Source organism: Nannobrachium achirus (assembly GCF_963921795.1).
Source record: "Nannobrachium achirus genome assembly, chromosome: 11".
In the NCBI taxonomy this organism is placed as follows: domain Eukaryota; kingdom Metazoa; phylum Chordata; class Actinopteri; order Myctophiformes; family Myctophidae; genus Nannobrachium; species Nannobrachium achirus.
Genome location: NC_137820.1, coordinates 45,864,640 through 45,892,132, shown reverse-complemented (window position 1 = coordinate 45,892,132; position 27,493 = coordinate 45,864,640). Strand labels below are relative to the sequence as shown.

The 27,493-nt window shown below is 41.3% G+C and overlaps 2 protein-coding genes across 6 annotated transcripts; one reads left to right on the top strand and one right to left on the bottom strand.

Annotated features, from left to right (window-relative positions):
* The first annotated feature begins 1,868 nt into the window (after positions 1-1,868).
* On the top strand, positions 1,869-26,145 carry LOC308294059 (LYR motif-containing protein 5B-like). Of its 5 annotated transcripts, XM_080736768.1 has the most exons (18): positions 1,869-1,932; positions 2,728-2,866; positions 3,434-3,528; positions 5,031-5,147; positions 6,281-6,421; positions 7,467-7,696; positions 9,087-9,291; positions 9,483-9,618; positions 10,189-10,308; positions 11,163-11,255; positions 11,403-11,483; positions 11,799-11,950; positions 14,598-14,757; positions 15,145-15,289; positions 16,204-16,270; positions 16,708-17,425; positions 23,784-23,850; positions 24,450-24,520. In XM_080736768.1, the coding sequence occupies exons 2-16, from the start codon at positions 2,731-2,733 to the stop codon at positions 16,810-16,812; spliced, it is 1,983 nt and encodes a 660-aa protein (XP_080592894.1). In that variant the 5' UTR covers positions 1,869-1,932; positions 2,728-2,730; the 3' UTR covers positions 16,813-17,425; positions 23,784-23,850; positions 24,450-24,520. The 5 variants fall into 5 exon arrangements, with proteins under 5 accessions (XP_080592894.1, XP_080592895.1, XP_080592896.1 ...); XM_080736769.1 differs by lacking the exons at positions 23,784-23,850; positions 24,450-24,520 and having other exon boundaries at positions 15,148-15,289; positions 16,708-17,737; XM_080736770.1 differs by lacking the exons at positions 1,869-1,932; positions 2,728-2,866; positions 3,434-3,528; ... (10 more) ...; positions 15,145-15,289; positions 16,204-16,270 and having other exon boundaries at positions 16,822-17,425; positions 24,450-26,145.
* On the bottom strand, positions 19,735-21,459 carry LOC308293604 (ran GTPase-activating protein 1-like; the record flags this gene model as incomplete). The annotated part of the gene is made up of 1 exon (XM_080736191.1): positions 19,735-21,459. One exon carries the CDS (start codon positions 21,457-21,459, stop codon positions 19,735-19,737), a length of 1,725 nt encoding a protein of 574 aa, XP_080592317.1.
* Positions 26,146-27,493: the final 1,348 nt, after the last annotated feature.

Below are 27,493 nucleotides of genomic sequence, written 5' to 3'. Positions count from 1 at the left end.
ACATTGATAAGCCTGACCCTTTAAACTGCTGAGTTTGACAGTGTCTAAAAGATCTATAGATTTATATAATTTTGCACTTTAGTCAGCTAGTCAGCTTGTCCGTTATGCTGTATAATTGTCATGTTTGTGTGTTTGTATTTGAAGGGACATTTCATCCTCTCATCTTTCTGTCAGCGATCAGTAGAATGATTCTCTAGGAGAATTCTCACTACAGTTCATCACCTACAGTAGACTAGACAGTTGTAGGCTTACAGATATATACTGAACCTTTGTAGTAGGCCTATAGTTAAACTGTTTAGTAGACAAAGATTAGACTGTTGTATGTACTGTATACAGCTGGCCTACATATAGACTAGACTGTTGTAAGCCTATTAACACACATTGCTGCTGTCACAAATTGCTCTGTACCAAGAGTTTTGCTGCTGTAAAATTAAATAAAGTGTCTCAGATGAACAGACAGAGAAATCATAACTGACATTGGAGACTGATAATGGAACAAAGTTGTGTGTGGTGTGTGTGTGTGTGTGTGTGTGTGTGTGTGTGTGTGTGTGTGTGTGTGTGTGTGTGTGTGCGTGTGCGTGCGTGCGTGCGCGCGCGTGTGCGTGCGTGCGCGTGCGTGCGTGTGCTGTGCGCATGTGTGTGGGTGAGAGTGTTTTTCATTTGTTTTTATTTTGTTTATTCAGTTCTTTTCAATTCAGTTTTGTTTCAGTATAGTTTCCAGAGGTTTGCTCATTTCAGGTTAGCATTTATTGTTAAAATGTTTAGTTTTTAGTTTGGTTTGAATGATTTTCATTATTAGTGTATTGTAGGGTGGGTGATTGCTGATTTAAGTTGATTTAATCTGGCCTAAGTCAAACTTCTAGACACTGAACTGGGTGTGACTGACCACATGTAGTGCATCATTTATCGATGCACACAGGAGCCATCCCCACACACACAAGAAGAGTCAGAGATGGCATACAGTAGCCTATTAGGAGTTCAACTAGTACTCGTGGTTCTGAAATGTGTTTGCAAGGACCACCATAACTCTGAGACAAATCGAACCATTCCATTTGAACACCATAGGTGTTTCTGGTAATATTATTGTCCACTCATTCTGTAATTTAATTTTGACAAAAATGTCCACCACTAAGCCAGCATGCATGGTGATGACCCCAGGATCACAACTTTTAACACAGATCTTATTTGGGTGATCTTCAGAAGGGACCAAATACATAATTTTTGGGGGTCTTTGGCATGAAAAGGTTTGAGAACAACTGTACAGCCAGGCTGTTGCGATCAATTTGCTTTGTAATCCGCATAGCCGCTCTCCAGCTCAGTGGTTCTCAAACTTTTTAGCTTCCAAAAAGAGAAATTAGACATTTCCCCGGGAGTCGGGACACAACAAACTAGTGACAATGGCAGATACACAGGCTCATCTCAATGCGTTGCTTCTAATTTCTGGAATCTCATAGATTTTTCTTTTATTTCTTCAGGAAATGTATACTGAAAATATATATAATTTAATTCGTTTTTTAATTCATGAAAAAAATGCCTTTTTTTAAATATCTGTTTATTTCAAATTTTCAGTTTTTTTCTTTAATTACAGGCATATCTATTAGATATGTTATAGAAAAATGTTTACAAAATGTACAGATACAAATACAATCATCTACTTCAAAAAGAACAGACAAAGACAAAAATTGCCTTTTTTTAGGAATGTTTTTGAAATAATAAAAAACTAAATGTGAGAAAAAAATTTAGGGACCCATAAAATGTGTCTGCAACCCACAAATGGGTCCCGACGGTCCCGACCCACTGTTTGGGAAACGGCGGATAGAAAGGCTGGTTGTTGTGTTGTGTGTGTGTCCCTCTGCTTTTGCCGTAGTGGCGGTTGTTGTGGACAAATTCGGTTCAGCGGCTTCAAGGAAGACACTTTAGACAACGGTTTTGGTATGTATTATAAACTATGAAATGACGGACGGGGAATTTTGTTCAAGTGGAATAACCTTGTTCGTTTTTCACGTAGTTTAGCCTTCATCTATACAAGTTGGATAACTTTTTAAAAAGTCATGCTAGTCCAACTTGGCTAACTGATAGGGCACATTAGCTTGCTAACTTTGGCTAAGTTGAGCATCCCACAATCAAAACAAACCACGTCCATAAAAGTAGAACATGATATCTGCCGGATTAGTTCTATATAGCCTATATTTTTGTTTCGATTGAACATACTTCGATTAAACAACCGTATCTTCTGAACGTAACTGCTATTGTTAATATCGATGTTTGTTTTGTTGCAAAGTGTGGATCGAGAAAGATAAAAAGTAGAACTTTTTATTAATCCTTTTATTCAGTCATACAACTCAATAACAAAATAATTTTAATCAGGAAATGATCAAATGATGAAAGTAACGTTACAGGAGACAAAGCAGTATAAACTTATAATCTGAACATGAACTTTTTTTAACGAATATTTGCTCAGTTGGTGTCCACTGTCCAGTGTCCACGTCTAAAGCACCTGCAATTAAACTGTCATTTTTACATTATTTTCAAAGAATCCCATTTCTAACACTTAACAAGTGCATTCTGAAAGTAACAGTTAAAGTTAGTACATAAAATGGTGCATTGTGAGAATTCAGCATGATTATATTTTTGGTTTTATTCATTGATTTTTAGTATACAGTAGTTAGAACATAATGGGGTCAAACTGAATTTATGGATCCTGTCCGTCTGTCTATGAATGAATAGAATATGGAGGAGGTGACCAGGCTGTTGTCCTCAGGAGACTGTGTCAAGTTATGGGACTCTGCTACTATGATGGTGGTGGACCAGTTTAACCATCACAGCCCCACCCACCCTGTGACCCAGGTCTGCTGGAACAGCACCAGTATCCTACAGAGATGACTATATATATACAGTTATAATAATGACTGTGTAAATGTTCGTTTTGTGTGTATGGAAATGTGTCCAGTAAATCCTCAGTTATTATACTCCAGTTGTGCGTGGGTGTTGTCTGTGCATCGTAAATATTAAATGAACAATTGTGATGCGGTGTGAGCTAAGCTTGTAGATCTTCTATTTACGGTGCATGGCACACTTGGCAGAGGCGTGCAAGTAAGTATATTCGGCCTGAATGTCGGCAGCAGTGTTGCCAAGTCTGCTTATTTGACTTTGGGCTTGTTTCTCTGTATAGTTAGTACTTGTAAATATTGGTACCGTTAGTTGCAGGTTTTTGGGCTTGTTTGTAAAATATACTGTAGTTGTTTATTTTTTTAATTTTTTTTCAAGATTTGTTTGAAAATGGCAGGTACAGTATATAAGCACAAGCTTGTAGATCGGATATAGCCGATGCATAATAGGTTTAAAGTGCTCATGTGGCCTATAGAGTCGCTTGTTTTGGGTTTGTTTTCATAGACCTGGTTGCTTAGAGTTTATCCCTGACCTCTGATCTCAGACCAGTATGTGGCGAGCGCCAGCAGTTCTGGAGACAAACTGGTCCTTTCCAGCATCAAGTCCACTTCTGCTCCTGTGGCAGTACTGGCTGAGGGGGTAAGTCAGTCATATGGTAACTGGAACGCTCGTACCAAAACACACTCGCCCCCATTTTTCTTTTCGAAGATCGATTGCCTAGTGATTCTTGTATTCATTTTTCTGAGGTTCATTTATGAAAAAAAAGAGAAAAAAAACATACAAATTTGAAACTTGGTGATTGCATCTTACTACCAAAACCTCCACCAGGTGTCCGTGCGTCAGTCCGTCACACCTCACACGTCACACTTTTGCCCTGCTCATATCTCCACAACCGTGGCCCCGACCCATGCCACATTTTGCACACACACTCCTTCCCTGCCAAACTACAACCTCCAAGGACCCCCGGAGCTTCAGGGACCCCCAGGTCCCTGGGGGACCCCCACTCCTCCACCAGGTGTCCGTGCGTCAGTCCGTCACACCTCACACGTCACACTTTTGGCCTGCTCATATCTCGGCCACCGTTGGCCCGATCCATGCCAAAATTTCCACACAAACTCCTTGCCTGCCAAACTACAACCTCCAAGGACCCCCGGAGTTCCAGGGACCCCCAGGTCCCTGGGGGACCCCCAGGTGTAAAAAAAATACCAAATGTGCAAAAATGACCAAATGACCACCCCAACGGAGCTGCTCACGGGGAATTCCTGGGGACCACCCACTCCTGGTGCTCCAGAACGGATGCAAAAGTCGTGGCGCCCCCAGTGGAGGACCCCCTGCCACTGCAGCTCACATAAAATGCCGTAACTCAGGCTAGGAGCGTCCGGGAGAGCCGGGGCCAGTACCTATTCGTCCGCCAAGGCAACGCGGACAGCCCACCCCTCATTTCTCACATGGCCCTCTTCTAGCGCCACCTACAGGCCGATTTTTAAAACACATTTTTGGCCACTGCTCCTACAGTTTTGCCCCGAAAATCACTACACAGTATGTCTACACTCATGTCATCAACATGGATCAGGAAGTTTATGGAATAAAAAAAAAATGTTTGCCCTATTTGTGGAGATAAGTGACCTACGGTCGCTTATCTCCCGATTAGGGAGTCTTACTGGTACTAGGTTTCTGCCTGACAGTGTGAGTGATGATATAGCAACATAATGTTTTTGTAATCTTTGAATAAATATTTGAAGTTTCTCAGAAACCTTTTTAAGAATCGGCCTTAGTCATAAATGGGTCAAGGTTATGGATAAGTCTAGGGCTAGGCATAGTTTTACTTGAGGTTAAGTTTAGGAGGCGGAATAAGGTTGGGTTTAGGCGTAGTTTTACTGAGTTTACATTTAGTAATAAGGTTAGGTTTAGGCATAGTTTTACTGAGGTTATGTTTAGGAATGTTTTTACCCGGGGAGTGAGAGCGTATTGGGGCGAGCGTTCATTCAGTCATTTTACTGCTGCAGTTACTGTAAATATACAGAATACTGGGGTGTTTGTGGAAGTTGTTGTGGGCCAATCACTACCGCTCAATACTAGAACCACACAACGATTACTGTTATCTGTGGTCTGTGTAACTTGCTGGTTATGTGTGTGTTTAGAAAAAGCAGACACGTGTGTGTCTGAGCAGCTCATCTCAGTATCTGCTCAGTGGAGGCCTGGACCACACTGTCTGCATCTGGGACCTGAAGAACAAGAGACTGCACCGCTGTCTGAAGGTAGGTCTATGACGCCTAGGGCTGTCGCGATAATGACATTTTACATGACGATTAATTGTCACTCAAATGATTGACGATTAACGATTTAATCGTGTTTTGGTTGTTGACAATTACATTCCTGTAATTGTAGGCTTTGAAGTTGCACATGGCAGATATGACACATAACCTAATATACAAAGAAATGACTGACATATTTGACAACTTTACACTTAAAAAATAACATTTATAGTGGAAATAGCCGATCTACTACTTTTTGTAAGTGTTTGAAACGATATGAGCATTTCTCAACATGGAAAAGATTATGACTATTATGCTAAATAATTGTGATTATGTAAAATAATTGCGATTAGACGATTATGTAATAATTGTTACAGGCCTAATGACACCAACACCTTATAATAACTTCTCTTCTTTTATAACATGGTTACGAATGACAACATGAAAATCTTAGACAAAATCTCAGTGAAATAAAATAAAAACAACACAAACAAGGTGGTCACTGTGCAATGTTTGTTTACAACCTTCAACTTCTGTCAGTCTCCCCTTTGCACAGCTCTGCATCCCCCTCCCAAATATTAAACTTACGCTAGTAAATGTGAAATTGATCACTATTGAGCAAGTGCATGGCCTGTTTCTCGTCTAACACATCAGAAACTGTTTTCGTTGGACAATATAGGTGAAATATGGATATATTTTTCAGACAAGCCAAGACTAATTCTGCAGCCAAGATTCTCTCTCGCCTTGTATGCACAGGGTCAAAACTAGCCAATGGGTTCTACGCTGCGTTCTAATGGTGGTTTCTTTCTTAGCCATGAAGTGATATAGAACTGTACAAAGGCAGACGTCCTAGCCATGGCATACCAATCCTATTAACCAAAAAGACTTCATTTGACCACCAGGTTTTATGAATTTTAAACACACTAGTTGCCCTCTGCAAATTGTAGCACCTCCACATCTTTTGTGGTGCATTGTTCTCAATAGGCTTGAAACTTGAATTCTGATAGTTGCATCAAGTGTGTGTGTGTGTGTGTGTGTGTGTGTGTGTGTGTGTGTGTGTGTGTGTGTGTGTGTGTGTGTGTGTGTGTGTGTGTGTGTGTGTGTGTGTGTGTGTGTGTGTGTGTGTGTGTGTGTAGGTGCACAATGAAGAGGTGACGTCTGTTGGCTTTAACAATAATGACAGCTATATTGCATCTGGTTCAACCAGTGGAGACATCATTCTCCACAGTATGACCACCGACATGACCAGTAAGGCCTTCGGACACGGACATACACAGGTTAGTCCCCACCGCACACAACATGCATAGCTGTAGCAGCAGCTCTACTAGTTGTAATAGTAGCAGTAGTGGCAGCAGCTGCGGCACTAGTTGAATCAGTAACAGTAGTAGCAATATAGAGCTTTTTCTAGTCATCTGACTGCTGAAATTTGCTTTACAATGTACTTAACATTCACCCATTTACACACACCGATGGCGGAGGCAACCATGCAAGGCACCATCCAGTGCTATCCAATTTACTCATGTAATTACATTTTGTTACCTTAAACTCGAATTCCGCTATGTCTCAGAAGCAAACATTGTACTTTTTACTGCACTAAAATTGCAGATTTAAATTATTAATGCAAAATATACATTAACTTTGGCCCTATTTCATACTTCGGCTATAGAAGTTACGCTTTGTGAGCTTGTAGATCAGCTTTTCTTTTTTTTTTTTTTTAGATTTTTTGGGGGGCTTTAATGCCTTTTATTAGGACAGTAGACTGACAGGAAATGAGGACAGTAGACTGACAGGAAATGAGGAGAGAGATGGGGAGTGACATACAGCAAAGGTCGTCGGGATTGGGACTCGAACCCGCCACACACTGTCAGGCATCAGGGCCTATGTGGTATGCGCCTGGACCGGTAGGCCAGCGGGCACCCCGATCAGATATTTTTTTAAAGACTTTGAATCATTTTGTCTTTTTTTTTAATTAAAAATAATTATTCCAGTACTTTTTACTTTTATGCAAGTCACATTTTGAATATAGTCTTTAGCAGTAGTAGTAGTAGCAGCAGCAGCAGCACTACTAGTAGATTTATCATTAAACAGCAGTAGTATCAGTAGTAGTACATTTACCACTTGAACCCCAACATCCATATTCTGGGGGGAATATTTGCCAAAAATAGCCGATCTACAAGTTCATGCTTGCTTTGAGCTTGCTATTTTTGGTGAAGGGATTTGGTGTAGATGGAAGTGCAGTTGTAACTCAGGTCTGTTGTTGTGCTAAGAATAGAGGGTTTAATAGTGTGGTTAATTAACAGCCCTTCCCCCTGTGGTTGGCAGCCTATCCGTGACCTTCGTCTGTCCCAGCTGAAGCGCTCCCTGTTGGGCAGTGTGTCTGACAGTGGTACAGTGGTGCTCTGGGACTCCAACACACAGAAGGAACTCCACTCCTTCGACAGCGCCCACAAAGCTCCGGCGTCGGGACTGGCTTTCTCCCCCGTCAGTGATCTGCTGTTTGTCACCGTGGGACTGGACAAGAAGATCATCTGCTATGACACAGGCAGCAAGATGTAAGCCCTCACCGACCCCACTAGGAAATTGATGTACTTTATCTGTAAAGGAACCTTCCCGCCTTACTGCTAGAATTGACAAGCACTTTAATGATTTTTAAAGTGTATATTTACATCTGCATTCTGGTTGTTGACTATGTAGAGAGATGCCAATTGTGTTCTTTAGATATACAGTATGCTATGTATATTATATATATTGCTATTCAGATGTTAGTTTACTTGTAGATGGATGCTAGATATGTTGTGTAGACCAATGCCATGTTGTCCCTAGTTACTAGCACATACAGATCCATCTAAAAAAATAGAATATTGTGCAAAAGTTCATTTTCTTGAGCATGCAGTGAAATATTCAAAACCTATTTTTGTTTAAATTTAGATTTGTATGGCATACAGCTCATGAAAATCAAAAATCCATATCTCAAAATATTAGAATATTACACGTGGCCACTAAAAGAAGGATTTATAATACAGAAAAGTAATTTCACTGCACACAAAATAAATCTAGAATATATGAAAGTTAAATTTTTTGAAGAAGAAAATGAACTTTTACACACTTGTTTTTTTTTTAGATGGATCTGTACTTGCTTTCTCAACACTCAACCATCTGCCCTGTTTTTGGTTGACTAAGGTTCATGCCACTTAAACCGATAAACAAGTGGAAGTAGCCTTAAGTTGGGAACCAAGGAAGGAGCCTATCTCCTGTTTTAGTGTGAGGTGGCTTCAGTTACACCCCTGGACATGATGCTAGCTAGTACTGTATGTCACAGGGACTTCCCCCAATCCAACCCTTGATGATTGGGGGGAAAAAGGACCACAATAGAGTACCGAAGTCCTGACGTCACTCGTTCATCCCCTGGGTCGCGGCAGAAGTTTTTCTCTATGGAGAATAACTTTGGGTCACCTTAAAATTGTCTCATATAAGCATTGTGGTCCAAAAATAAACAAACTGTCTCTGCGATATTGTCGAGGAGGTGGCTCTGTATCGTTTACGATAGTCAGCCACTCATATGTTATTCAGTCTGTTTCTGGTGGAAAAACTAATTCAGCGGCAGTAACATTGGCGTTTTCTTGCCATCAGTTGATGGTCATTTGTTAATTTTTCTAATGCAGTTCTTATTTGATGCAATATATAAATAAAAGTCTTTGGGAATTCAGGATGGGGAGGAAAAACGCGACCCAGGTAGGATGTGTACATTTAGTGTCAGACTTTGGTGCTCCTATTGAAACAAGCCTTCTGGCTTTCTTGTGTTTTTATCCTCTTGAATTCATTTTTGATGAAGTGGTCAAAGTGCCAAGCAGGGTCCCATTGTTATAGTCTTGGGTGTAAACCGGCAGGGGATTGAACCCCAACCTCCGCCTTTAATCGTGTGCATCCTCACATGCTTTCCAGTGTGCTGCGGAGTCTCCGTGTGGAGTGTCCGATAACGGCAGTAGACTTCACTCCAGACGGGACAGGGGTGGTGGTGGGATCCACCCAGGGCAAGATCTACCACTACGACCTCAGGAACTCCAGTGCCCCCACCAGGACGACCGCTGCACACAGAACCTCCGTCACCAGTCTCCGCTACCAGACCACACACACTAAAGCCAACAAGGTTACAACAACACACACGCACACACTATGGGTACAATCAAGCAGATGTATTTGTATTACAAAGGTAAAAGAAAACAGGATATTTATTCACCACCCAGTAATTGGGTTGCGATCTTATGTATTGGAAAACACTGCAATAAGGTACCATAACCTCTCCCTGTCTCTGTCCTCTGTGCCTCTCTTTGTGTTCAGTCTGGTAAAGGAATGTCCAGTAAAGCTTCCAACATTAAAAGGGTTTCAATCAAGCCAGGCCCCACTGTCAGTGCTGTGACCACACCTGCTTCCACCCAGACCCCTCCCCCCAGCCTGAGAGAGACACCTGCTCATGGTCTGTATTACCTGTATTGGAGACACTACATAGACATTGCATACTAGAGTGTATACTTAATATAAGGCAGGGGTCTTCAGCAGGGTGTCCGGGACCCCTAGGGTGTCCTCAGTTACTACAGGGGGTCCTCCAAAATAACTTGAACCCTAGTGTCCATATTCTGAGAACTGTAGCCAAAAATGGCAGATCTACAAGCTCACAACGCCTCGCGCTGCGAGGCGTTGTGAGCCTGTAGATGGGCTATTTTCGGCAAAGAGGTTTGGTGTAGATGGGGGGAAAAAGAGCAGACTAAGTACAGAGCAAAAGGTCAAGTTTATTAGGTAATGACGGTTCAAGTTGTTGAATATCTGAAAACAAATTGACATGAATAAAAAAAAAACATGATGATCGTGCTGTCAAACGATGAAACTATATGAAATCTATGAAAAGGTTGTGGGGGTCCCTGCTTCATCTCTCTTTCTCAACTAAGGGGTCCTTGGCCTGAAAACGTTGAAGACCCCTGATATAAGTATAGATCTTATTATCAGCTGTGTGCATGCATGTGTGTATAATGTGTTTTATCTGGTATAGAGGTATGGAACAGAGAGGCAGAGGGCCAGCTGGAGGCAGCAGACCGCCTGGCGTCTCAGGACAGCAAGTTCAGCTGCGTTGGACGCAACAGTCTGGACACGTTCTCTCCTGCTAGAGACGGTTTGTGACCCCCATCAGTGTCTCCATCTACTTTGTAATACTTTGTATCCCCGCCAAGGGGTTTAACTGTTAACCCAGGTTACCTGTCACTGTCAGACTTCTCAAATTTAATTTTAGGAGATGGAGCCCTAAACAAGGGTAGCTCGAGAACCCGATAACAGAATTATTGAGTACCCGGTATCAATAAGCTTTGGGCTTATCAGCTTGTTATCGAGCATAGCGGCCCATGATGTCATGTTTAAACAATCAAGACGAGGCGATCAAGAATGTATTACAGTACTATCCATAATATAAAGCCATTTAACAGTTATTGCACACTAATGAATGATTGTTTTAATGATAATATTTGTTACTTTTGTCAATTGTCATCTTCATAGATGGTGGTCAGCCACAAACTCACAGTCACAACAACTGGGTGGCCAATAACAAAAAGATACCAGTTCTGTTCAGAATTTGTCTCAAGTCTTTCCACAAAATGCTCAATTGTGGGCTCAATAAAAGCCTGACTCGATAAGCAGGATTGATAAGGTGCTCATTATCAATAAAAATGACGAGCTCCATCCCTAATTATTTCGGATTGGCTACGATTGGCTTTCAAGAGTTTTCAGGAGGGGACCATTTTGCACAAAATGCCCCTAATCATGAACACAGCGTCAGATTGCTGTGAAACATTGCACACACATTACCACTAGTAAGGAAGAACTCGCATTGCGTTGCATCAGCCTCACGGTGGTGCTATAACAGATCTTTTTCTAGTTCTAGCTGATATCACCGTTTTTCTGTTTTTAGTATTGAATCTTGAAAATATTTATGTAAGGAAAAACTAACCATTGTGCACTGCCTTGTTTCCATAGTAACGTCCATTCCTGAGGCGTTCCCAAGAGAAACAAAAGTTCAACCAATCATAGGACGGGCTAGTCTGGATGTGTACTCGCCTATCAGAGACGGTCAGTTCTCTTAACATTAGTTTAATGTATTATGTGTTTTATGAGTGAGTGGTTTTTAATGTTTGTCTTTTTCTGTTTTGAGTATAATGGAACCATGAAAATATTGATGTAAGGAACAATCCATTGTGTGCTGCCTTGTTTCTGTAGTAATGGAGGGGTTCCCAAGAGACACAGACCAACCAATCAGAGGGCGCACTAGCCTGGATGTGTTTTCACCTCTCAGAGATGGTCAGTTCTCTTACCGTTATTCTGTTGTCTGTCTACGGTTCCTCTTTGTTTTCTTTATTTAAACATCACAAAGTACATTTACAAAATATACATAAACATGGATTATTGATAATCAGGCTGACCGAATAAATCCAAATAAGCTTATGATAGCTTAAGAGTTTAAGGTTATTACTGTTTAGGTACAAATAGACAATTTCTCTCATCTATTGTCTTGTCTGTTAACTTTTTACATCTGTTCTGTTGTAGTCTGTTCTAGTCAGAGACTTTTGTAAGGAAAGCCAAAAGGAGGAATGTTAATTTTGTGCGTATCCACAGATGCCTCCTACACCTCTGGCCCCTCCCAACGCAGGACACCCCTGGGAACTCCCCTGGGAAACCCCTCCTCTCGCGCCTTCAGCCCGCTGTGGGGGCAGACACCACCAATCAGAGAGGAGGAGCCCTTCTCTCCCACCAGCCCGCCTGAGCGGGTAAATGAGTGAATTTATGTCAACTAGAGTTTGAGGTTTACCATAGTTTTTTCAATTTCTAAAATCAAGATAAACAGGGACCTTGTGTGTCTTATTGCTTTTCTAAAACACTTAACATAGGGCACCATCAAAATCATTGACACATCCCAATTAAAACAGTTCTTAACTCATTCTGTGCCTATCCCGAACATGTTCGGGATATGTTCAATCCAAAACAATTTTTTTTTTATTAATTGACTTACCCTGAGCTGCTTGTAGAGTCGTGGGTGGTCCTGGCTCGTCCTACGCTAGCCAGTAGTGGTGCGCGGGCCGACCCGGTGCCCCCACCCGCCCGCCAACCCGCCCCGCATGCGGGTGGGTGGGTCAAGGTTTTCAGACTCAATTGGCGGGCGGCGGGCGGGTTATCACCACTCTCATGTGCAAAAAATAAATAAGAATAATCACCTGTTCTTATTTGCCTTTTATTCTTAATAAGAGTAGGCCTATAAGAATAAGAATACAACGTTTGAATAGCACGAGGGAGCGAGTTTTAAAATTCGCCAGAGAGGAGCGAGGTTTCTCCTCCGCTCCTTGGTGCGAGGACCGTCCCGCTCCTGTTGGGGCCGCGAACCTCATTTTGCCAACATTTGACACAACGTGAGGTCGTGAGCACAGCAGAGAGAAGATGCACAAACAATTCAACGCGTGTCGTTGATCAGGATTTCACTTATATGTCTCTCATCCACACAAGTCTGTTTATAAATACTTTGTGTCGGTTAAGTTATATAACCAGCCAGTCAACGGATACGATTTGAAACACAACTTTCGCAAGTGAGAAGGATTTTTTGACTGAATGAACCAACCACACTCACCTCGAGTCGAGTCGCTCCCTTCTCTCCAATCTGGTGATTAATCAATAACCAACAGGATTTAATATTGTCCGTCTTTTGCTGTCTGTTTAAAGTGCGAGCAGTGTTGCAGCGCTGATTCAATGTTTGGGGGGTCGCTCTTCTAGAGACGTCCCACGAAGGTCGTTCAACACCTAGGCCTACAGGTCTATTGATATGGATATAGGCTCGTTTCTTTGTTAAAACACCCTGTTGCGAGACCTCAGCTCAGAAAAGGTATGGGTCGTCGCACGGCAACTCTGATGTGCGAGGCGCTGTATAAATATGATTGACATAAAACCTGAAACGCCATTCTCACCCCGACGATGCCCCAGAGAGAATGAACGTCTTTGAATGAATGTCTTTTAGGCTAAACGCCAATTTGAACACCACGTTTGTTTATTTAGCCCATGACAATATTGTGCTACTGTAAACCTTTATGTAAAGCGACTTTGGGTACTTTGAAGAGCCGTATATAAAGATGAGCTATTGTGGAGATGATATACGATCTTTTTTTTAAATGCGGGTTGCGGGGCGGGCGGATTCGTTGATTTTTATATTGTTCTGCGGCACGGGCGCGGGCGGGTTACGTTCCGTGCGGGCTGTGGGTCGTGCGGGTTATGAAAAAAACATGACCCGCGCAACACTACTAGCCAGCTAGCCATTTTACATGGTCCGACGATATATTCCATTAAAAATGGTTTAAAATACATTTTTGAGACCCCCAATGTTCACCGAATGTTCAGCGCCGCTTCCGGAACGTAGTCCAGTGTGCCTATCCCGAACATGTTCGGGATTTTTAATGAAATGAATAAAATGATCCGAGGCCTTCTGAAGCCTGAGCCTAAATTTTAAATCCAGTGGTCCAAATCCTGGGGAAGCCATGCCGGCCGTGAGCCGCGAACGTAGCCGCGAATCGCCGCCGAATCCAATGAAAAACCACATCTTTGGAGGCCCATATCTCTGGATTGTGTTTTTAGGGATGTGGCGCGAGGTTTATTTACGGCGAAATCGCCGAAAAATGATCTTTAAAATGACAAAATGGGAATAGCTATTCTGTTAGCATTATCATCCGGGACCTTTCCATGACGTGCACGAACGTGAGCACGCGCGTCACTGCAACGTGAGTCCCCGGATGCTAATGCACTCGCCTATGGGAGAAAGCCTGGCATTCTTTGGCGCCATCTAGGGGCTGGCACTGGTAGGGTTAATAAGAATTCACTACGTGACTTCAAGAACATTTTTTTTTTTTTTTTTTTTTAAGATTTATTTTCAGGCTTTTTATGCCTTTATTTGATAGGATAGCAGACTGACAGGAAATGGGGAGAGAGATGGGGAATGACATGTGGCAAAGGTCGTCTAGATTGGGAATCGAACCGGCGACGCCAGCAGGCATCATAGCCTAGTATGTGGTATGCGCCTTGACCACTAGGCCAACGGGCGCCCCCAAGAACAATTTCTAAAAGAAAGTTGTTCCCGGCTTCCCGTAACTGACAGCCAGGAAGAGCAACTCCTGGTTTGGGCCAATACCAATATGGTCATGTACCATCTTCCAGTTTGCCTCGCATGCGTTGAACGCTTCCACCTTGGTGTCCGTTACTTAAAAGTTCCACACAGTCCCTAGTTAAACTTACTCTTTAATAGAATAACTGACATATGGTGTGTGTGACGACCACATTGTAATGCCCACAGTTCAATTCCAACTGGAATCCTGTGTTGCATGTCCTTCTCCTCTTGGCGACATGGCTCTACTATTGTATCTAAATGATCAACTATTACAGATCAGTGGGCCCAGTGTGGAGGGAGAGCAGCACACCACACCCCCTACATCAGCACAGACCAATCACGGCCAGTCGGCCCCTTATTTCTTCACCCCAGACCTCAGTTCGAGAACCAATGGCATTCAGACCTTCCATGGAGACACACCTGCTGCAGCAGCTGGTAACTATAGACATGTATACTGTACACACACAGTACATTACAGCCCTACTGCTGCATGCTACATACACACACAGAACATTTATGTATTCAGTGGTATAGGCATTATACCATAAATGTCATTGTCCACTTGTGTACCAACAATAAGTTGTACAAAGTGAGACACTTTAAGTCTTTACTGTATTTTTCTTTTGTGTTACATCTGTACATTTTATCTGATACTTTTTAACTTTTGATATTCCTGTACTAAGGAGAATCTACAATAAACAGATGTAAAAAAAAAAAAAAAAAAAAAAAAAAAAAAAAAAAAAAAAAAAAAAAAAAAGGCAGAAGTCTTTCATCACAGTTTTAATGGGTTATTTCTTTGTTAATATGTGGGCGTGTGGCCAGCAGTAGCCTCCTCTCTGTCTGAAAAGATTGCGGAGGTGGTCGGAGGGGGAGCAGCAGGCGCAGAGGGAGGAGGTGGAGCTCCTTTCTCCACCCTGCAGATCCATTTCATAAAGAACATGATCCAGGACACTCTGGAGGACTTCAGGTACCACGCTCACCTCTACCCCCTGACCCTGACCTCTAGTAATCCTGACCCCTGTGACCAACTGTCACTCCATTATTGTAAACGGGAATATTAACATATTGGACAATATGGTATATTGCCACCAGTGTTTGCTGTGAACCCAGCTGGTTTCACCGGAGGATTAATGAGCACTAGTGTCTTCACTTGTGGTTAGTTTTATTATAGGACCATACTGGTGGTCTGGCATATTTAGCCCATTGACTATGACTGTTGACTTGACTGATATGACTAGGCCTGTCACAATTATTACATAATCATCTAATCGCAATTATTTTACATAATTGCAATTATTTTGTCATAATCGTTTCCATGTTGAAAAACTTTCACATAATGAAAATAGTGGAAATAGCAGATCTACAAGCTCTCAATGCGTTGTCAAGTCAAGTCACATTTATGTATATAGCACATTTCATATGACAAGCGCAGACTCAATGTGCTTGTAGATCGGCTATTTCCACTATCAATGTTCTTTTTAGAGTATACATTTGTCAAATATGTCAGGCATTTCTTTGTATATTTAGGTTATGTGTTATATCTGCCATGTGCAACATCTAAGCCTAAAAGCCAAACAGAAATGTAATTGTCAACGACAAAAACACAATTAAATCGTTAATCGAAATTATTTGAGTGACAATTAATCGTCATGTAAAATGTCATAATCGTGATATGACTGATCATGACATGATTGCTGACTATATACCTTGGTGAATGTTTGTGTATCTCATACAGCAGGAGTTCTCAAATTTTTGCTGACCCCACTCTAAGCTGTGAAAAGACGAACACATGTTCTGTATTGAAATACAAATACAAATTCTGTGTTTGATATGGACCCACCTTATTTCACCCGAGGATTAATAAAAAGCCTCTCTCCCCAGGGATGCATGTCACAGAGACGTTGTGAATCTGCAGGTTGAGATGGTCAAGCAGTTCTACATCCAACTGGTAAGACACAACATTGTGTGAGCCATAGTAAAGAGGACAGATTTAATGTTTAACTAATTGACTGATTTTCGCGTTACATGCCATGATATTCTTACCTTTTAACATGGGCGCGTGCATGTCCATTCGAGTGCACGCCATGGCCGTTCGCGACTACAAAAGATCCATGCAAGCATTGCTGCATAACAAGGAAATGAACAGCAGAAAGTGGCCACAGAGAAACGTGTTGTCCTGCCCCCCAAAAATGCATATAGCACATAGCCTGAAGCCCTGAACCCACCCATCCACCCACCCATGCACTGTATACCCATAAGCTAATTTTAATACAAGCTATAGTGTTGGTGCTAATTGTAGTTAGTGGTTGCAGTATTAGTGGAAGTGGTTCTATCTACTATTATTACAGTATTACTGTTCCTCAAGTAACAATTGTCTTGTTTCAGAATGAGATCCATGGCTTGATCGAGCGTTACTCCGTCAACGACACGCTGGTGGAGGAGATAGAGAGACTGAAAGAGGAGAACAAGAAGCTCAGGACCAACTACTGATGTCCTCACAGCTGGGGGTCACCCAGGGGTCAAGGGGTTTGACCTGCAGAGTTACCTGGGACAGCAGTGAGGATGAGGCTTTGTTACTGTACCTGGACCCTGAACTTTAAAGAAAAACATTTTAGAAACCATCAGCTCTTATCACAGCTGCTGCCATCTTGTCATCAACAGCCATGTCTCATGCCGCAAGTGCCCTTGAGCAAAAGTGATGATTGAATGATGTGTTGCCGGCAGCCTTGTGGAGGCTCCAGTGTGTGTTTGGAAGATTTGACCATATCTGTGTCTTCCAGGTGTTGTCAGCACCAGTGGTAGACTGTACTTTATGCACAGTACAGATTTACAGGTTTCTTTACTTTATCGGAGACAAATGGCACCATCTGTCCCACATATGGGAGACAAATGGCACTGTCTGTCCTACATAGACAAACAACACTACGTCCTGCAGAGACAAACTGCACTAACTGTTTGTCATGCTGAGACAAATGACACTTTGTACTACAAACGGTCCGTCCTCAGAGCAAACAGTACTGTCATACAGACAAATAGCACTGTCTGAGCTACAGAGACAAACCTTTCAATGTTTGTCCTACAGAGATGAAAATCACAAACTGCAGTGAGTACTTTTGGGGGTACAGTAATGGATAATTTAGGACATTTATGGATGGATGTTTTAGATTTAATCTAAACCCTGGCCCAGACATTACTGGCCCTTTAAAGCAAACAGTAAGTAGTTGCTGTGTGTGTCTGCAGGACAGAGTGGTGTGATCAATACTGTGTTTTTATTGTGTTATAGTTCAACAGAACCACCAAACGTGGAACCTGACTTAGTGGCATGGTTTGTTTTGGCCCAGTTAGACAAGTAGTGCCAAACTCCTGCCTGTCAAATCGCTTTTCCTATGTTTCATATCCCTTTGCTTTTGTCATATTTTTATGAACTGTTAATAAATAAAAAGTAATTATGCATAGACCTTCGTGGTATCTCAGCAACATGGATGTTTTACCTTTATATTTTAATGTTGCTGTTACAAGTGCCTGAAAAGAAATACAAGTTGGAATGCATCGAACAAAACCTGCTGTAAAACTGAACAAATGCTTCATCGTAATTGCATTGACTATTATTAATTCCCTCTGTAGTGTAAATTACAACCCGTTTACCCCTAGCCTGGCAAGCCAGCCCTGATACTGCGCTCGCTCGCTTGTTCCTTCCCCAGTAGGAAGGAACGAGTGAGAAGGAACGAGTGAGTGAATGCAGTGTGAGGCTTTAATAAAAAATAAAAAAAAACATAACACCCTGCGTTCAAGTAGCGCGCCAAGTCCAGTATGATGTATAGACCCACACGTTATCACAGGGGGCATATTGTCCAATCTTACGGATAGGGATGTACACTTTTCATTTCATTTCAACCTTTATTTAGTTCTCGGTAACACACTGAGGGCTGGTGCCCTCTTTTTCAGGAGTGCCGAGATTACAACAAATTTACAAAACATAGTTATACAAAATACAACAACAATATGCAAGGGAAATGAGAATACATAATATGTAAACACAAATGATCAAAAGAAAATTCTATTACATATGTTATCAATATCAATTAAAACAGGTACAGTTTTGATTTACCAAAGTTGATATGTCCGACACACATGGACATGCACACAAAGCCACGTATTGGAGTGGCTAGCACAGCTCAGAAAAGGGTGTTATAGAATCTTTGTTTCTTTGAAGTGCCTTTAGGGTTTAATAACTTATCAACCATGTAGATCCTAGACTAAATGTGGCCACTGGCCAGTCTATGGTGTCACATCATGTCATTAATCTAGATATTGTATGCAGGGATGATGTGGCCACTGGCAAGTCTATGACGTCAGTAATCTATGATGTATGCAAAGATGCAGGTTACCTACTTTTCAGCTAAATTTGCCATTTTGAGATCAAAATACATCTAGGTACATGGTTGGGCTGAAGCCTTGCCCAACAGGGAATAGCAGTGGTTTACTGGTGCAACCGAAAAAGATCTCCCATAAATTTTCCCCATGGACTTTTATAAAAATATTTATAAAACAATACAAAGTTTAAGCCTAGAATCAAGCCATCCAAGATTCTGGTGAATCATGCCCATGAAACCTTTGATTCTGTGAAAATAAAAATAAAATAAAATTGCTAAACAAAGGGTATTTATTAAATGTAATTAAAATCATTATTATTATTTTTTTTTTATTATTCACAGAATAAAAGGTATTATGGTCATGATTCACCAGGATCCTGGATGGCTTGATTCTAGGCTTAAAATAATTGATGTATTTCTGGTAAAGTATGGGGAAAATAAATGGGAGATTTTAGTTTTTTGGCACAAAGGGTAGATGCACGCTGATCTGCTCGGTGTGGTGTGTGTGGTAAGTGCAGCCTAATCCAATTGCAATTGACTTTGATAACAAAACTGATGTTGAATGATGGAAAAAGTATATACAAAATGTGAAATAGAATGCATGGAGGTAGTTCCATGGTAGTTCCACCAGTGGTTTCCTACTGGATTCGCCTGAGACAAACACAAAAAGGACAGTCTGACCCATGACCCTATCCTACATGGGTAGGGGAAAGCGTTTTTGCAGGTCTTTCAGTCCGACAACAACTTGAGAGAGATTTTAGTTTGCGAGTTGCGGCTGCTATCAATTCCTGTTTGTTTTTTATATATGTACTGTATCTGTGAGATGTGTTTAGTTGCTGATCATGTTATGAAGAAAAAAAGTCCTTTTGCACACATACAAAGGAACAGGTGCATCGGAATAATGAACTTGAATAGTAGAAGAAAGGAGGAATCCCGCACACCGTCTTCACTTAAAAAATCTTTATTGATGCAACGTTTCGGTCACTCGAACCATCATCAGGCGAAGGTCAGATGCGTAGGTCAGAGTGACTGAAACACATCAATAAAATTTTGTAAGTGAAGACGTCACTGTGGCGTCACCTTTCTTGGAGAGGAAGTTCTGCAGCAGTGAGGCGTGGTCCTGGGGGAAGTATTCCTGTTGGACGGCATGTTCCAGACTCCGCAGATGACCTGGTACCACATTCACCCTCCTGCCCTTTCCCTCACCCTTGAGGAGTCCCATCAGGACCAGTATGCTGGAGAGGAAACAGTAGGACTGGAGGGTTGAACCAGAAAAAAGCTTCTTGAACATAGCATCGATAGTTTCTAGAACCACTCTCTTGGTCTCTGGCTGCTCACTGTAGACAGAGGAGATCTTCAGAAAGACATTGGCGGCCTTGTCTGGATCTGACACATCCACCTGTTGTAATAGAAGTGTCCTCTCCTCTCCCAGCTGAAGAAGTTTGTCACTAGAGGGACTGTCCAGGAAAGACTCCATCTCTGCTAAACTCTGAGGTTTTGTGGGGGTGCTTTGCCCATTTGACACCCCATGCTCCTTCTCATTTTCATCACCCTCTTCCTCCACATTTTCCTCCGCTCCATTCTTGTCGTCCTCTTCACTCTCGTCCTCTTCATTATCCTCATCCTCTTCATCATCCTCGTCCTCTTCATCATCCTCGTCCTCTTCATCGTCAGGCTCTCCCTCGTCTTCACTGAGAGAGGCCAGCATGTCTCCTCTGTCCATGCTTTCCATGAATTCCTTCAGCGCCTCACAGCCTTCCTCTCCCAGACAGTTGCCATTCAGATTCACATTCTCCATATGAGGTTTGTCTGTGACAGCCTGTGCCACGGCTAGAGCTGCAGCATCAGTGATCTGCCCAAAGGTCAGGTTAAGCTCCTTGAGGATAGGCAGTCCCTCCCTTAGGACAGCTGAGAAGGCAATGGCTCCCTCAGAGCGGACCAGACAGTCACCAAAGTTAATCACCTGGACATTCTTCAAGTGCCTCAGAGCCTGAGCCATGGCCAGTGCGCCTCTCTTGGTGAAAGTGTTGTCGTTGAGGTTCAGGATGCGGAGCTCCGGGTTGAGCTGTATAGCAGAGGCCAAGGCTGTGATGCCTGGGTGGTGAATGCTGTTTTGGGGCATGTGGACCTCCTCCAGGGTGCCTATCAACTGAAAGGCCTTTGCCAGGGCTGTGGCACCCTCGTTCTGTAGAAGGTTCCTCCCGGCCATGAAAACCCTCAGTCTGAGTGGTGCTCCCAGAGCTGAAGACTGCTCATGGCACTCGGTCAGTGCTGCTGCCAGGATCTTGCCTCCGTCGACGCCCATGCCACAGTTGTTGAGTCTTAGCGTCCTCAGTGAGTGGCAGGTGGGGCTCTTCAGCAGGTCTGTGATGGCCTTTACCCCGTCCGGACCAAAGGCGTTGTCAGACAGGTCCAGTTCGGTCAGTCTGGCCCCTGCACTCATCAGTGCACCTCCCAGTGATCTCAAGGCTGTGGGGATCTCAGAGCGTAGTCGCCCAGTAAACATATCGCTCCAGTGGCATCTCTGAAGCTGGTCTTTGTGCTTGAGGGCCTTGCCAATGGCTCGTGCTGCTTCTATGCCAACTGTGTTCCCCTCCAAGCGCAACGCCCGGAGACCCTGGTACTGCTCAATCTCGTGTACCAACTCCTTCGCCGTCTCTGCGTTGTCCAGTTTGAGTCCCAGACCTTTGTAGCTCAATTCTTCATCCCTGACATGGGTCTTGGACAAAACATCAGCCAGCTGGGAAATATCATCCGGAGCCATTGCGTTGCAGAGCATGTTAACGCAGTATCCCGCTCAGCACGCCTGTGGCCAGGAGTATGTGTGATTCCCATATGGATTTTGGATATCATGTGGCCAGTATGTGATGTCATATCACCTATGATGTATGCATCTGTGGTGTATAACTCCATATTTGGTCAAAGTTTCAGTCTGATCCCACTGTTATTGTTGAGTGAATTCAAGTTACATATGTGAGGTAACTGCATGGCCTGAGTGGGCCGATCGGTCCAACCATTTGTGAGATTAACCGTGGATAGTAATACAAATGAGAAAGTGGAGCTCAGCTGAGCTCCACTTTGGTCGATTTATTCAGGAAATGTGAAAAATATTCACATACAAAAATAAACGTCACTTAACAAGACAAATATTCAGGTATATTACTGGAAGTAATAAGCACTTTAAATTTGGTGCTGATTGGTGTTGTGGTTTGTGAGATTAGTCGCAGACAACACAAACATTTGGGGGACATAGTACAGGTGGACAAACGACCCCTTTGGAGCAGTGCCATAGTGTAAAAAGATCTTTGGTACTATTTTGGGGAGGCTGTCAAAAATAAATACAATATTTTTTTCATTAAGTCTCATGGTGCAACACATTGTTGGCTTTTTAGAGGCCCTGCAATTCATTCATATTTGGGATAGGTCAGATAATGTCCCCCCCCCCCCCTTCTGTTTTAACCATGTAGTATAGAGTATACAAATTATACAGTATATAGTGTTCATTCACGACTCCAGAGATCATGTATAGCATTTCGTGTGGAAACTTATACAGTCTATGGTGGGAACCTAAACATTGTGGGTACCTCAATGTTAAAGTGTCTATTTTTTCTAAAATCTAAAAAAGAAGAAAGAAAACGTATGCATAATTGGAAAATGTTCAGAAATAATGTCATGTATTACATGATTTGATCTTGCACGATACATCATTCTAAATAAATAAATAAAAATAGGATAAAGAAAATGTATGCATACGCAGATAATTATGCCTTGGAAAATGATCAGAAATAATGTAAAGTAGGCCTACATGTTTTGATTTAGCAATTTTGGAAATATTAGGCTTTAAATTACATTTAAAATGGTATAAAATGAAATGTCTAATTTGTCCCCACATTTATAAGATAAATATAAAATAAAATATAAAAAGAGTGCAGTCAGTCAGTGAAAATAGTTGGAGAAAATGGGGATGGACATTTGAATCACTTCCGCATGATCACCTCAAGAAGCTTTAGTTGTGACGTCACTGACGAATCCTTGGTATGTTGTTGTCCTGTGGAACCTTTTCACAGCAAACCGGAAGTTATGACACCAAAAAAGTAAACATTAACCTTGTAGCTCGCTCTCGTACTCGAGTCGTCATGCGTCTCAACCAAGCAAGTTAACGCTAAATCTCTGTGAAGATATTGTCGAATTGAGTCTGTTTTAGATCTGAAGAAAAGAAAACGAACCAAGTCCATTCAGAGGTCGATCTCACTACGAACTGTTTCAGCTACTAGATCGTACTTTTGTTACTGAATATCATCAAAGTCTTCATTTCATTAGATCTAAATTTAATATTCCCTTGTCTGTTATTTGCGATTCATTTAGTGAAATGTTTTACTGTACAGGTTTCGATTGCACTTGCACTGATTATGCTAATATTATAATATGACCAGTGGTGTAAAGTAGTAACTATAAGTAGGCCTACATTTACTCAAGTACAATTTTAGTTGGTTGGTTCCTGTGCAAATAATTAGAAAAGCTTACTGGTAACCCTAACTAAATTCGGACTAATGAGATGTAGGACTAATGAACCTTCGGACTTATGGGCAGTCCCCAAGCTTACTAGGGTCTCCTTTTAGTTGACCTTGTGCCAGTGATTTGTACTGTCATGAAACTGCAAAGTTCTAATAAATTCTTCAATCAGTCAAGTTACTTATATTTACTGGAGTATTTACAAATTTCAGTACTTTTACTTCTACTCCATTACATCTTGGAGGCAAATATTGTACTTTTACTGCACTACAATTATTTGAACATTTTAGTTACTTTGTAGGCTAGATTTGATTATTATTACAAAACATAATACCCACTTCAGCCATACAGTATACATTTCGGCCATTTGAAAAGTTGTGAAATGGGATAATATACTTTTGGTACTTTAAGTACATTTTTATACCTAATAATAATACTTTTGTACTTTTACTCATGTACATTTTGAATTCCAGACTTCTACTTGTAACGGCTGAGTATTTCTACATTGCAGTATTGTAAGTAAAAAAATGTGAGTACTTTTTACACCACTGCTTATGACTAATTGTTTTATTCCAGTAGACGGACCTCCTCTGTAAGCATGTCCAACCCGCTCAGAGGTGAAGTTGTCAAACTCTACAAAACTGTAAGTTTGTGTCAGGTGACTCATGCTTAATTTCCTGTGAAAACAGGGAAATACATCTCACTTTCACCTTTGCTTCCATCCATGTCACGAATCAGATGGACCACATAGCCTATACCAGTATAATTTATAGAAGAACACCTGGTATGGGCATAAGCCTAACACTACACTACATATTGTATTGATGACATTTGATCTTTAAAATGGTGTGTGGCCACCATTCTGCTTACTTGACTGTAATACACACACACACACACACACACACACACACACACACACACACACACACACACACACACACACACACACACATTTTCAATACATACTGTATATAGCCTACTGTGTGTGACACACAGTATGATAGGTTACATTGAGAGAGAGAGAGAGAGAGAGAGTATATAACTTTTGTTTATTCTGTTATTTTTTTAATTTTTTTACATGAAGCCATTTCTTCATTTCTTTCTTCTCTCTTACCCATTTGTCTTTACGTGTAACCTGTGTGTGTGTGTGTGTGTGTGTGTGTGTGTGTGTGTGTGTGTGTGTGTGTGTGTGTGTGTGTGTGTGTGTGTGTGTGTGTGTGTGTGTGTGTGTGTGCTGTGTAGCTGTTATTCCTGGGAAGGGAGTACCCTAAAGGAGCAGATTACTTCAGAGATCGCCTGAGATCAGCGTTTCGCAAGAACAAAGACGAGAGGAACCCAGAACAGATCAGACAGATGATCGCCCGCGGAGAGTTTGTTGTCAAAGAGATCGAGGCTCTGTACTACCTCAGGAAATACAGAGCCATGAAAAAACGCTACTACGAGGACCAGTGACAGTCCTGTTCTCAATCCTGCTCCTTGCGAGTTGTAAGAAGCAGTATTGTAAGGATGTTTTCATCCAATGTTTTTATTTTAATTGTAGAATAGCCAGTCTAGAAGGCTAAATACTTGATATGGGAGTAGGAATTACAGATCACTTTGTTGTAAGAAAGTGAGATCTGGGTCACATTAGAAAAGCTACATACAAACGAAAATGAAAAATCTAGGTGGAGGAGTGTGTTCATGTTTGGAGAGGGGAGACATCACTGACTGTTGCAAACTTGGTGCCAAATCAGATAAAAAAACACCTGGACTGTGATTGATAATAAATGTCTCTGCAAGACAGTGAGTCTTATTGGCCTTCAGTCAAATCTAAGCAGTCTCCTCTACCGTCTCAGTTTAATATAGTAATATAATGTACACTATTTTCTATGCTGCTATCCCCAGACTACAGATTGTGTTTTTAATTGTTTTTATTTTATTTTAATAAAATCATATTTTATGGGGTCTTGATTAATCGTACAAACAGCAGAACTGACAATTGGTAGATTTGTACAGCTCTGGAAAAGGAACAGTTCAAATACTTAAATGTAGTATTTAAAAATACAGGCATTTCTGCTTTATTTTTTGCTTCTTTAAGCTGGTTGAGGACGTGATTTGATGCAAATGACTATGTATTTTCTCCTACATCTAAACTTGATGACACATGCCATTGAAGAAGAGGGCATTAACGCCAGACTGGATGCTATGAAGAAACATTACAAAAATACCTCATACTGTACTTTTAACTCCCATATTTCATCTATATTATTATGGTACGGTACTCTTTGACAGTGTTGTATTGAAGACTGAAATGGTTTACAGCCTTCTAGTCTCTGACACATTCCCTGAAAGGACGACTACGCTGACCTTCTGCTTTATGTTCAATTCAGATTAGGGATTAAGAGAGATTTCACTGAAGGACAAAGGCCAAGTATGGAGTACAAATGCCTTAATCTAATCCAGACTACAGACACATTTAGTTTGAGACTAAAATGAATACATCCTATTCCTGGCTCATTAGATATCGTTTTTAAAGAGAGTAGTCTGTTTCCCTTGAGCCAAGCCATTCTACTTAGGGAGACATGAGAGAATGCTCTGATAGGATTTGATCTTAACACTAAGTACATGAACATGACTACACCATCACCAGGTAGACTTGGTTTTACAAAAATAACTTGGACTTGAACTGTCATTTTCAGTCACTGGCCTGTGTAATTAATACAGTAAGAGAATAAGTAAATAAACATACAGAAATGTCATTAGGAAACAAGCTCTTTAATAGAACACGAGTCATTCATCAGAAACGAACATACTATTTTCTACAGACAGACACAAGAAATGATGTGAAAATCTTTGGGTTCATTTCTTCCCATACAGAAGCTGTTATGAAAAATGAAAAGTAAAATTAAAACAAACACAGCTGTCTGTCATCAGTCTGACAAACAGGATGGCACATCACTCCCCCCCCAAAAAAAAGGAAAAAAGAAAAAGGCAGAAATCCTCTAATCAGGTTAGACCTCCAAACATCTGCTTTCAAAAATACTGAAGGACATGCTGTCCTACAGAGACAGAACACCAACTGTCTGAGAGCAGCTACTGTTGATGTAGGTATAAATTAGGTCAGGTTGTGTACTAACAATACATGTGCCGAGTCCATTCAGTAAAGCCTAACGTGTACTCTGTCAAACAATACTGTCGCTGGTCTGAACTTCAAGCTTACAAGGCAATGTGTTATCAGGTTATTTTTGCCAAGCGACAAGAGTTTAACGTGCCGTTTTGTCTCTTTAGGACAGACAGTCGGTGTTGTCTCCGTACAATGTGAGCTCAAAGCAAATGTGCCGAGGGTCATCGTCCTTCATGGGCATCATGGGAACATATTTATAGCCAGATTTCATTTTGTCAAAACATTTGTGTTTTTCAGAGCATTACCATACAGGTAGCGATAAGAATATGATTAGTTTTGACTTGATAATTGATTGAACCAGTCTAGAGGGCTAAATACTTCATAAGGATTTGGGAGTAAAAATGACAGACAACTTTGTTGTAACAAAGTGAGATCTGGCATTAAGTCACAGGCACATGTTAAACCAGCAAATGTTTATTTTTATAAAACATTTAAACTCACAACTAGCTTTGCAGACGAGTATTCATAATATACCTTTATAAAGCATACCCTTTTAAATAAACTTTTTTTCTCTCTCAAAATATTCTGAAATAAAATGTCCTATAAAAAGTATGGTAATGTTGTCCAGCAATTTGTTCTCTGTGTGTATTTAGTCTGACACAGTTTCCTTTATTAATACAACTGCTGCTGCGCTTAGCGTGATAAATAAATAACCTGCAAAATGTCACAGGTCAGAGAAACACACACAATAGGGTACATGGAAGACAATGAGGCTGGCTGTATTCCTAAAGGTGGTGTGATGTTTTGTTTTTAATTTTTTTGTTGAAGTTAAAGCTCTTATATTCCAATACAAATCACTGTTACAGTGTCTGTTAAGTAACAGGGGTCTCTCTGTCTTTTGCTCTTAACAGAAAATGCCTTTCCAGGTCAATACCAATGTGTCAGGTCAGTACCAAACATAGTTCATTTTACAGCCCCAACTATTCATATTTTTGTTTCATCACTTCCAATTTCACTTTTTTATCCTGTTTTCCGGTATGAGTTCTTGTTCTGATTGGATTAAATTGGTATCCTGACCTGAAAATGTATTTTCTGTTTACTTAAGTGCTGGGAGTCCCCTATTGTTATAACACACTATAGCAATTATTGCTATACAGCAGGGTTCCCCAATAGGCAGCCCGCG

What these genes read in the sequence shown, in the direction of transcription:
- LOC308294059 (XM_080736768.1), top strand. Translation starts at nt 2,731, where the DNA reads ATGGAGGAGGTGACCAGGCTGTTGTCCTCAGGAGACTGTGTCAAGTTA. An exon ending in TCGGACACGGACATACACAG is followed by an intron (nt 6,422 to 7,466) that starts GTTAGTCCCCAC and finishes TGTGGTTGGCAG; the next exon opens with CCTATCCGTGACCTTCGTCT. An exon ending in TATGACACAGGCAGCAAGAT is followed by an intron (nt 7,697 to 9,086) that starts GTAAGCCCTCAC and finishes CATGCTTTCCAG; the next exon opens with TGTGCTGCGGAGTCTCCGTG.